The sequence below is a fragment of the Pseudonaja textilis genome, chromosome 4 (genome assembly GCF_049901715.1).
Source record: "Pseudonaja textilis isolate UNSWEBS1 chromosome 4, rPseTex1.2, whole genome shotgun sequence".
NCBI lineage: Eukaryota > Metazoa > Chordata > Lepidosauria > Squamata > Elapidae > Pseudonaja > Pseudonaja textilis.
Genome location: NC_141993.1, coordinates 18,163,149 through 18,175,576, shown reverse-complemented (window position 1 = coordinate 18,175,576; position 12,428 = coordinate 18,163,149). Strand labels below are relative to the sequence as shown.

General features: G+C 41.8%; 1 protein-coding gene across 1 annotated transcript in view; it reads right to left on the bottom strand.

The window, feature by feature from the left end:
• LOC113444686 (microsomal triglyceride transfer protein-like) overlaps positions 1-12,428 on the bottom strand; it is a 30,527-nt gene that overhangs the window by 12,908 nt on the left and 5,191 nt on the right. Inside the window, exons 3-9 of the mRNA XM_026713544.2 lie at positions 11,789-11,917; positions 10,894-11,001; positions 9,065-9,181; positions 6,742-6,881; positions 4,815-4,965; positions 1,886-2,043; positions 1,136-1,304 (exon numbers count right to left, since the gene is read on the bottom strand). Coding sequence (XP_026569329.1) covers positions 1,136-1,304; positions 1,886-2,043; positions 4,815-4,965; positions 6,742-6,881; positions 9,065-9,181; positions 10,894-11,001; positions 11,789-11,917 — 972 coding nt within the window. The remainder of the gene's footprint in view (positions 1-1,135; positions 1,305-1,885; positions 2,044-4,814; positions 4,966-6,741; positions 6,882-9,064; positions 9,182-10,893; positions 11,002-11,788; positions 11,918-12,428) is intronic.

Here is a 12,428-nt window from a genome sequence, read left to right as displayed (position 1 = left end):
GGGCCACAGACCAGTACCGGTCTGCAGTCTGGGGTTGGGGAACCCTGTTTCAGAACACTGACATAGTGGGCAGAGGTGGCATTCAGCAGGTTCTGACCAGTTCTGGAGAACCGGTAGCAGAAATTTTGACTAGTTCGGAGAACCGGCAAATACCACCTCTGACTGGCCTTGCCTCCATCTACTCTCTGCTTCCTGGGTCCCAGCTGATCGGCTGGGTCTTCTTTTGTTGCCCTGCACGGGAGAACGGGGCTGGAAAACAGGTTAGTGGGATGGGGAGGAAATGGGGATTTTGCAGTAACCTTCCCCCAGAAGTGGGGAGGGAATGGAGATTTTACAGTATCCTTCCCCTGCCATGCCCACCAAGCCATGCCATGCCCACAGAACCGGCAGTAAAAATTTTTGAATCAGACCACCGATCCAGGGCATGGTGATCAGGATAGTGTGAGATGTAAAAATGCTATCTGGTGAGTTAGATGTGTTTGGTCTGGGGAATGTTAACAGAAGGATAGCAAATAATCTACTGCATGAAGACTGAATTATAAAAGATGGAGCAGATTTGAAGTTTTGTTTTGTTTTTTGAGTGGACCAACTGGAACCACTTGCTGAACATCACAAAGAAGCAGATGTTAGTAGACCGTTAGGGAAAGAAAGACCCTAATGATGATAACCATTTTTTTTTTCAGCTTCCCTTCAGAGACAGGACAGCTGCTTGTATTTTCATTTGTAATATAATTTGTGCAATGAAGTTTTTACTTGTTTTATTAATCGCATTAAGCTCTTTGACATGGGATTATTTTCTTTCAATGCAGACAGCTCAAACATTCATCAAAAGGTCACCAAGCACTGAATACAAAGCACGGGTGTTATATGAGACAACCATAGAAAAGTTATTGTGGTATTCTATTTTTGTCAAATTCAACATTTTAATCAAATTCTTTATTCCATACTTCCATGGTGCTGCTTAACATCCTTGTTGCCATGTAACTTGGGCATCTCACAGCCACATCAAAATCTTTGCCTCGCTCCCCCTATTTTCATTCACTCACTTAAAAGTAAAAAGAGATAAAAGCGACATTGGAACCATCAAGATATGGAAAGGGCAGTGCAGCGAATAGCAGAAATGACTGGGACTTACAAGCACCAGATTGAAAAGTTCCTTGGAAGGACGAGGCGACAAAGCTGCAGCGTAGAGGAAGTTTTCCAACAAGGATGGTTGCTTTCTGCCCTGCGAATCCATAAATTCCGTCACCGCTACTAAGGAAGGTGTTGAATGCGCAGCTATCGCAGCTTCGGTGTAGAAGGGTCTAAAAATGGGATAAGGCAAAAACTTTAAATGTTGAGTTAGCCAGGGATAGAGTGATTAGTTTCCAGGTGTCTGCAAGATTAGAAGTTTGGGATTATTAAGTTCAGAGGTCTCTGCAGGGTAATAATTGTGATGGCAGCCAAAGGTGTACCACCAAAGCCTTATTGCACACACGTGAAAAATGGGTGGGACTTTGGTTACATGCTTGTGGGCTTGACTTTTTTGATACTTCCCTGCAAATATTCTGGATAAGTAGAAGGCCACACATTCATTTCCTAAACTAATTAATTAGCCTTGCGCTTTAATTTTCTGTAAAAAGGAATAGCAGTACTTTAGATGTCCCCAGGAAAGCAAAAATAATAATAGGGCATTAGCAAAATCATCACCAGTCCATTGCAAAAAAAAAAATCCCAGGTTACTTGGAACAGCTTGCATCCTGCAAAGACAGCTATAACTCCATCAAACAAGAACTTTTGGTTATCCCATGGATTTGATAGGTGGATAAAAATGCCCAATCCAGTCTAAATATCTGTCTGACTGTGCAACAAATCATAACAAGAAGAATAATTTTCCTTTACTTACAACATACTCTCTGGAGCTTTCTTCAGGAGAAGAAGAATATCTTTCTTCTTGGCACTGCGCAGCATCTGCACAACTCTGGAAAAATGCCAAGTAGTTGATGCTTTAGAGAGGTCAAGATCGATCTTCTTTTTGGCCAATGTTTTCAAGTAGGATCTGAGCTAAAAGAACAAGAACAATTTGCAATGCCCTCTAGCTCATCAAACATTCTTGCCACTATAAAACTTAAGATATTTACAGCCTTATCAACTTAGTACAGGTGGTCCTTGACTTGCGACCACAAGTGAGCCCAGGATTTATATTGCTAAAAGAGAACTGTGTGAAGTGTCCCATTTTTATGACTTTTCTTGCCACATTTGTTAAGTGAATCACTGCAGATGTTAGCGCCATTGTGACTTCGAACAGTTGCTAAATGTACTTTTGCAAGTGGAGGACTATCTGTATTCAAACCAAAGAAATTTACATTGCATGTGTGAATAGAATAGAATTCTTTATAGAATAGAATAGATTAGATTAAAATTCTTTATTGGCCAAGTGTGATTGGACACACAAGGAATTTGTCTTGGTGCAAATGCTCTCAGTGTACATATAAGAAAAGATACATTCGTCAAGAATCATCAGGTACAACACTTAATAGGGTACAATAAGCACTCAAATCAAACTAGGAAACAGTCAATGTAGATTGTAAGGATACAAGTGACAAAGCTATAGTCATAAAATTACAAGTGGGGGGATGGGCGATAAGGAGTGATGAGAAGATTAATAGTAATAGTAGTGCAGACTTTGTAAATAGTTGGACAGTGTTGAGGGAAATATTTGTTTAGCAGAGTGATGGCGTTCGGGAAAAAACTGTCCTTGTGTCTAGTTGTTCTGGTGTGCAGTGCTCTATAGTGTCATTTTGAGGGAAGGAGTTGAAACAGTTTATGTCTGGGATGTGAGGGGTCTGTAAATATTTTCACAGCCCTCTTTTTGACTCGTGCAGTATACAGGTCCTCGACTGAAGGCAGCTTGGTAGTAATTGCTTTTTCTGTAGTCCGCAGAATGTGTGAAATGTTCTGAGATGAGGTTTGGGTGAATCAAAAAAATCAAGATGGCAGTTGTGACTACAACAGTGAAATATTTTTTTCTCCTTCCTTGTGCCGGATTTGCAATCTGTCATAAAACTTGGTCACATGACTGAAAGATGCTGTAAATAGCCAGTTTTGCCAAAACCCAGCATATACTTCGGTTTTCGCAAAATTACACCAGAGCAAACGATAGAGTGGAGCGGTAGCCTAGAGGTGGAGGTCTTGCCTCACAATCAGGAGGCTGTGAGTTCGATCCTAGGTAGAGGCAGATGTTTCTCTGTCTGGGCACAAAGAGAATATATCTGCTGAACAAAACTTTGCACTGGCAACAGGAAGGGCATCCGGTCATTTAAAAAAACTCTGCTAGCTCCATTCAATTGCCCAGACGCCACCCCACAAGAGATTATGGAGTCGTTAGTTGATGATGACACCAGAGCAAACAATGGGTCTGCTTAATGACCATGGTGTTCACTTAGCAACAGCTACAACAAGTTGTAAAGTTGGGTCAGTCATGTGACTGACCTGTTTTATCACCATTACAGTTTATGACTCCATTATAATCTAACAGGTTCCGTTATGGTCAAACTTGAGGGCTACCTGTATAAAGGAATATGAACTAGGACTGTGCATGTTTTAAACTAATATGGAAGAACTGCTTTGACTTTACAGTAAGTAAAGTCAACATTTTCCTTCCAGTATCCTAAATATAAAAAAGATGATACTCTTTGAAGGAATCCATTGATTAAAGTTATTTCAATTTTTAAAGCACCATCATCTTTTTTGTCAGGGTGTCATATAGTCTTTTAGGGGATTAGGGGACTGGAGACTAAAACATATGAAGAACGGTTACAAGAACTGGGCCTGGCTAGTCTAGTGAAGAGAAGGACCAGGGGAGACATGATAGGGGTCTTCCAATATTTGAGGGGCTGCCACAGAGAGGAAGGGGTCAAGCTATTTTCCAAAGCACCCGAAGGCCAGACAAGGAACAATGGATGGAAACTGAACAAGGAGAGATTCAACCTGGAAATAAGGAGAAACTTTCTGACAGTGAGAACAATCAACCCAATGGAACAGAAGTTGCCCTTGGAAGTTGTGGGAGTTTCATCACTGAAGGGTTTTCAATCCCTTCCAACTCTATTAATCTGTCTGTCGGTTAGTCCTGTAAGAAGATCTGCATACCTTGATGAAGAGCAAGGAAGGGTTTCTTCTAAATCATTTCCATTTCGAAACCTGTGAAGGTTTCTTCTAAATCATTTCCATTTCGAAACCTGTGAAGGTTTCTTCTAAATCATTTTCGTTGAAGTTTGTACAGCCCCGATCTATTTATTTATTTGATTTGTCAATTGCTTACAAGATAATAAGTATAAGTATAAACATGAATAAGAATACAGGAAATAGGTACGAATAAATGGGGACAATAGGACAGGGATGGCAGGCATGATTGTGCACTTATGCATGCCCCTTACAGACTTCGTGGAAAAGGGGTGAGCTCAATAGTGGTTAGTTTGAGGGAAAAGGAGCGTGGGTTTGAGGATGTAACAACAGAGTCCAGGCACTGACCACTCTGTTGCTGAAGTGGTACTTTCTGCAATCAAGTTTGGAGCAGTTTACATTGAGTTTGTATCTGTTGTGTGCTCTTGTATTGTTGTGGTTGAAGCTGAAGTAGTCACTGACTACTTATAATCTGTACATTATAATTATGTTATACATAATCTATACATTATAATTATGTCTTAGGGTTAATTTGATGTTCTTCGATTCGGGTTTCAACTCCCATTACCGATTGCTGGAAAATTATAAAAGGCAGATTCCGACAATGTCAGACTAGTGATTTGAACTTGGGTTAAACTTTCTGTCTCACTCACCGTTGGGCACTCGCTGCAGATCCTTTTGAATGGCTGGCTTGTTAGGTTAATGGGCTGAGGTTTCCCCAGGAAAGAGTTCAGAACTTTCTCAAGATTCTTTCCAGATAATTCTTTGGATCCAGGCATTTGGGTCAGAAGCTCAAGGTGTTGCCTAGGGAGAGAAGGAAGAGACTGGCAATTGGACCTTTGCTTTTAAATACAGGGGGTCCTCAACTTACGACCACAATGGAGCACCCAAATTTTTGCTGCTAAGTGAAGCAGAAATGAGCTTTGCCCCATTTTACCATCTTTCTTGTTAAGCGAATCACTGCAGTTGTTAAGTTAGTTGAGTGAATCTGGCTTCCCCATTGACCTGGCTTGTCAGAAGGTTGCAAAAGGGGATCATATGACCCCGGGACACTGCAGCGGTCATAAATATGAACCAGTTGCCAAGCATCTGAATTTTGGTTACATGACTGTGAGGATGCTGAAACGATATGAAAAATGGTTGTAAGTCACTTTTTCAGTGCTCTGGTAACTTAGAACGGTTGTTGTGGCTTGCCGGCAGCCTGTGCAGACGGCAGCGGAATCGGACAGTGGGGAAGAACGGGGACCAGTCTGGGAGTCTGGAGAGGACTCAGATGAGGGCCCTGCGTCTGATGCGGAGATGGGGCCAGGACCGTCTGGGAGTGGGGTGCTGACTCCGGAGCCTCCGGAGTCTGGCAGCAGCGAGGCTGAGGAACAAGGGGAGCCTGTTCCCAGTGCGCATGTGTGCAGAGCTGCTAGAAGGTGAGAGGAGCTGAAACAAAAGGGGCAATTCAGGAGTAAGGTTGGGAGGTGAGGGCCCCTCCCATAAGGTATAAAGGACAGGCAAAGATGATGAAAACTTTGCAGGAAGCAAAGTCATTCGGTCAGTTCAGAGTCTTTCTTGAAGCTCTTTGTATTTCGGTTGGCTTTTTTTCTAGTTCTTTTGACACTTCTGTTATTGGCAGCACTTCACAGAAAAGAAAGGTGGGTGCTTATCTCGAGGAACTGTTTGAGATTTATTACCGACTGGGAATGAAAACAATTCCCAGCATTGCAATAAAACAAGACTTGTTTTTAAAAGAAGCGTGTGTGTAATTATAGTCTAGGAAGCCTCGGTCAGAACAACGGTCACTAAATGAACTGTTTTAAGTTGAGGACTACCTGTAACTCTTCCTTTTTATTGTCTTGTGGATTTCGCATGTTGCAAGTATAGCATGGAAATTACAACCAACGTTGCGTGGTTGGATACTCCTGGTCAGGTTTGAAGATGGCCTTGCCCTCTTCCAGAATACTCCATTCCATTTCCTTATTTTTTTATTCCTCTTAAGAACAGGTAGTTATTACTGTATTTTTGTAGCCACGGAGCAAGCATGGTCTTCGTTAACTTGTCTTTGCACCCTCCCCTCAACTACAAGAAGACTTGGGGAACTGAGTAGTGTGGATCACTGGAATTTTTACATTATTGAAAACGGGATAATTTAAAATATAGAGGAAACTTTCCAAAATAGGCATTATTTCTAATTTTCTCTGATGGAACATGGCTGCGTTTGAGAAAGTTAGCAACAATCAGGCCTGGTTAGTATCTGAGTAGAGATCTGGAGAACAAAACAGAGTTATAGGCTAGCCTACCACGTAAAAGCACATCCTGGAAGAAAGCAAACCACTCTTGTGTCCTCTGTGCTTTTCCTGGCACCTGGCTCCAGCTTCAATGAACAAGATGACATTTACTAATGTCAATTAATGGGGAGTCGTTAAGAAGAGATTGGATAACATTCTGTCTGAAATGGTACAGGATTTCCTGCCTGTGCAGGGGGGGGGGTGGACTAGAAGACCTCCAAGGTCTCTTCCAATTCTGTTATTTTGCTATGCTGTTAGACTTCCCCAAGCTGCAGATTAACTGAATGAACCCTACAACATTAACCTGGAGGTGATATCGACTCCAACGGATGACTTTATGCCTTGATGAATTATATGATTTTCCTCAGACGAGGCTGACTTTATGAGATTTCCTTCCATCACATAATGGCTTTTACTTGTGGGATGCCACAGGAGTCCAAAAACCTGTTAAAAGAATGGAAATACGATCAGTTTGCATTTTCCAACAGGAGAGAATATGCGTAGCTCAGAACTGAACTGTGGAATCCTTGGTGTTCTCTGAGTTTGCTCGTTTGCTTGCAGATGTTTCATTACTTGACTGGGTAACAATATTGTCAGTGTTCCAATGTTGCTATCAGGCTGTGTAATGAAATGTCAGCAAGCGAACAGCTAAGCTCAGTGTTGTGGTTAGCCGGCAGCAGGTGCGGACGGCTGAGGAGAGCGAGGACTCAGATGAGGGGCCAGGGCCATTAGAAAGTGGACTGCTGCCTTCAGAGATTGTGGGGGCTGGCAGCAGCGATGAGGAGGTTCCCGAGGAGCCTGTGCCAAGTGTGCATGCATGAACAGTGGCACAGGCAACTCAGGAATAAGGCTGCAAGGTAATGGCCCCTCCTTCAAGAAGATAAAAGCCAGCTGTGAAGCGAACGTTCTTTGCAGGAAGCAAAGACGTTTTGAAACTCAGCCTGGACATTACAGTATCTTAATCTAGTATTTGACGACTCTTGTGTTGTGAACTATTTCTTATTTGTGATTCTTAGCAGTCTTGTACAGTTTGGGCAAGGTTTGTGCTTATCAAAGTTAATTAGTTTGCAGCAGCCCTTTAACCGGGGATTCGTAAGACTCATTAAAAGGTTTCTGTTCCCTTTGGTTATTGTTTGTCTTATTGGAAAAAGGTTTGGGTCAGAACACTCAGAGAGTACCAAGCATTCTCACATACTGCATGTCAGCCTTGGAAGCCATATTTTCTCAAAAGCTTCGAGGCTGCCACATTTAGTGCCTGGGAATTTGGGAGGGGGGAATTTAGTAGAGAAAGAAAGTCAAGGACAGGTTACCCTGCACCTGGAGAGGAGATGTCTGGAGGAATGTCTCCAGTTGGGATGAAGCTTTGATTGGACCATGTGATGGACTGGCGGGGGCAGGGGGTGGAACTTTGAATTTCTTTTGGGAAGGGAAAACCCAGAACGCTCAGATTTGGGTTTTCCCAGATGTGCCAATATGACAACTCTAATAAAATGGAACTTAGAGGAAATGCTTGTCTCTTTTATTGGTTTGGAGTTGGTTAGTTGAAATGCTGACAATGCATTCTGGCAGGGAGAAATACAAAAACTCGATTCACAGGTTGAGTAATTACAATCAAGCATTATTTTGCAAAAATAAAATAAAAATAGTGATGAATGAATTAATGAATCTGGGTTTCAGCCATAGAGTGATAATGGTCAAGAATGTCTGACTTATGTCCTTAAAAATGTGAGGGGCTGAGTTATACCATTAGTAACTTTTGTTTAGGAAATTACAGATTGTAAATGCGTAAATTAAAAAGTCAGTTGTGGTTTCTTCTTTCTAGGAGATCATGGCTTTCATTCTAGGAGGGGGATAAGATTAGAGGTGGTATTCAGCAGGTTCTGACCAGTTCTGGAGAAACGGTAGCAGCAATGTGCCCTTGTGCACATGTGCGCACAACACCCCCCAGCCACATACCTGCACTGTGCATGAGCACACCTCCCAGCTGATTTTTCAGCCTGTTTGAAGCCTTTTTTTGGCATCCTGAGGCTCGAGGGAAGCCTCTGCAGCCTTGGGAGGCTGAAAAAAGGGCCTTCTGGAAATACCAGAAGTGATGAAACGGGCCCGTTTTTCGGCCTCCAAAGGCTACAGAGGCTTTCCTCAAGCCCCGAGAGGATGTATGTACATGTGTGCATGTGGTGTAACAACAAAAAGTAGGGACTCCAGGACATATAGAATGGGATATAGGACCTGACTTCTCATATAGCAATACATTAAATTACATAGTATGTTACTTCAATACCTTTGTTTGTTGCCAGGGTGTCTTTTAATTTGCTCCAAATAAGGTTGAGAAACCTCAAATAAATGTTGATTTAAGTATGCTTAAAAGCCCGGGCATGTTTGGCATAAGAAATCGTAATCCTGGTTTCAGATTTCAGGGAAAGATAAAATTGCTGGGTGGGTTAGTTTTACTTGTATTTTGTCTGTGAAAGATGAATGAAACTTGAGGTTTGTCTACCAACAATTTTTCTGACCATCGTAAAGCAAGATTAATGAGAAATTATGTCATCGGGGAAGAGTTCTAATAGACAGACTGTAGCATATCTGAAATATAATACACAACGTGATAAAAAAAGAAGTTGACTTGCTTTGTTAGCTGTGCTGAATCCAAATTTGGGTCTTTTGCAGGTCTGTAGGTCTTTTGTTTTCAAAACAGTATCCTTAGAGACAGCATAGGTAACCTGACAGCTCCCAGAAATGTCCTCCTAAACAATTAAAATGGGTACACTGTGATTAAAATAGCAGATGTAACGTTAGCCCTTTATATAATTCAAACATCTGTATTGCTTTGTTTGTTTCTTTTAAAGATTTTACCTGTGAAATTCTGGCTATTTTGCATGCACCGTGTTGGATTGCTTGTAATAAAACAAATTCTTCTGGGTGGAATTTATGTTAAATCCACTTTATTCCAATGTGTTTCAGGCTTAAAGATTTCCACACAAAATGAAGGGGAAGCTGCCTGAAACTAATTCTCTAGGATCTGGAAATAGTTATCCTTGCTTTTAAAAACAAGAGGGAATCTGAGAAGGGTAAACCAGTTATGACCTGTTTCTGTACGGAAGGCCAGGATTTGTCCTGTGATCTCATACTGTAATTTTAGGAACTTCTTTTGTCATTGGGATTAGCAATACATGTCTGTGATAAGTGCCATTTATTCAGTGTTTACATTTTTCTGTTTCTGGAAGAATAATCTACAATGGTGATATTGATTTACTATTGATGAGTTTGCCTCTACCCTAGCTGTGGCTGATACGTTTGTTGTCGTTGCTTGTTTCTGCTTTGTGCTTTTTAAAAATGTCGTTAGCTGTGCAGAATAATGGATTTAAGAAAAGCAGCTGCATAAATGGAAATCAATCAATCAATCCAATCAATGATCATTATGGATCATTATGGTTCAAATCACCATGAATTTTGCCTAAACCATAAGGCCTGATTTATTTCAATGTATGAAAACACTTTTTAGCAAAGGTGGAGGCGTTAGATTCAATATTCAGGTAAAATGATGGCTTGGTAATACAAATAGTCCCAAAGGTATTTATAACCCAGTTCTATTGGCTGTCCTCCATGGTCATGTGACTTGGAAATCAGCCTACATTTATAATAGTTTGCAGCCTCTTATGGTCACATGATCACAAGTTACAACATTTTTGCTGAAAATCAGCTGTCAGCTTTGGAAGCCATACTAGTACCAGATGCTTTCACATTGCCCCATTCTTTAGCCTTGGGAAAATGGGAGGGGAGAATTTCTTGGAGTCTATGTGGTTAGACACAGTAGCATTCTTCTTCTAAGTCAAGGTCATGTTCTTTCTGCACCTGGTTGAGAGGAAGTCTCAAGCGGAGAAACGAATGGTGATTGGGGCATGTGATGCAATGAGGGGGGCAGGGGGTGGATTTGTAGTTTTTACTTGCTGCAAGGAAACCCAGAACTTTCATTTTCAGGATTTCCCAGATGTGCCAGTTTACTATCCAAATAAAAAAGAACTTTGGAGACTATGTCTGTCTTGGAGTTATTTGTTGGAGCGGAGGTTTTCTGGAATGCTGACACCAGCATTTACTTCCAGCTTTGGACAAAAACACCCCATAACAGAGCTGTCAAACTCCTGGCCCTTGGGCTGGATGCGTCAGGAGCTGGTCACTCCCACACCCAGTTTAATGAAGAGGAAAAAAATCCCAATACATCATATGACACCATCATGACAATGTGAGTTTGACACCTCTGCCCTATAGCAAACAATGGCTTCACTTCATGACCATGGAGTCATTTCGTGATCATTTGCTTAATGATTGTTGTAACAAAGGTCATAAAATCGGGCCAGTCGTGTGGGTGACCTGCTTTACAGTTGTAAGTTGAGGACTTCCTGTAGAGAGATGCCAGAATTACAGATGCTATGCAGTTCAGGGAAACTTTATATTTTACCTCAGTCATTGTTCCAGAATGGGTTTGAAACTGGAGAAGGCTGAGAAGGCCTCGTTTCAATTCCAGAATTAAAGGGTTCTCTTCTTTGGCTACATAGAAAGCTTTGACCTGTAAGATGTAAGACAACTTTTATAGGTATGCCTGGGAAAGAATAACAAAGTGAACAAGAGATGTATAGCAGGATATAAAGGTAAGAAGCAACCTGGTGTTTCAGACCAAGTGAAGAGGCCTTCTCAATTCACTGTGGTCACTCCCTTCCTCCTCCTGCTCCCTCTCTGTGTTAAAGGAGTTAGCTGAGGATTTGGGGACCTATCATCTCAATTCAACCAGAGGGAAACCAATTGGAGAAAGGCTGGATGAGAATATGGAGCAATTGATGCATTTGCTGGGAGCAGAATCAGGAGTTGCCCATTGATATCAATCTTACTCCCATTAAAAAAAAAAAAAGCAGTGCTCGTCCATCCGAAAAAGGAATTCCCTCTTACTAAGCATGATAACATTCTTGTGTATGGAAAGCGGCGGTCTCAATATGCATTGAGGATGGATGCCCAGAACAATGTGCTTGAACATGAAGCTGAAAGGAAAACAGCACATAAACAAGTCCAAATGAAAAGGCGCCATCAGCTGTTTGAGCCACAGTGGCACAGTGGTTAGAGTGCAGTACTGCAGGCTACTTCTGCTGACTGCCAGCTTCCTGCAATTTGGCAATTCAAATCTCACCAGGCTCAAGGTTGACTCAGCCTTCCGTCTTTCCTAGATGGGTAAAATGAGGACCTAGATAGTTGGGGGCAATAGGCTGACTCTGTAAACCACTTAGAGAGGGTTGTAAAGTACCGTGGAGCAATATATAAGTCTAGGAGCTATTGCAATTGTAAGTAGAGAAATATTTACATACCTTCCCCTTATTCCAATGGAGTAAAAATGGTTGTTCAAGTTCAGTAGCATTCACTGAGCCTTTTACAGAATGGCCTTGGCTAGTCTGATCCTTCTTTTTCAAATCTTGATTGATGTGTAAGTCATGGATCTAAGTCCCCCAAATGGGTGGAATAAAATTGGGACACTTCAAATCAACAATAGCATTATGAGGTGAAAACTATGTCATAAAGCAGTGTGCAAGAATGCAGTTTCAAGCAAGGAAGTAGCTCAGATTTTAAAAGGGAAAGAAATAAGGAAAAATGCATATGTGTGCAAACTAGAGTTGTGTTTAGTCTTAGATGTAGCGTAGAATTAAGCCTCAAATAGGGCACACAGTGAGTGACACAGAGGCTTAATGATGCTGAAACTGCTGGCCAGAAATGGCCTGTACTCTGATGGTTCGAGTCCAACTCTGTGAGATGGTGTGAGCTCCCACTCACTCGATCCCTAGCTCCTGTTCACCCAGCAGTTCAAAAGTGTGTAATATTACAAGTAGATTAATGGGTATCATTTCATTGGGGAAAAACTACCAGTAGCTGCATTTGTGCGTGCGGAGCACGGAAGCTGGCATGGCATCTGGTTGGATGTGAGGTGAGGTGAGGTGAGAATGGCGGAGGAGC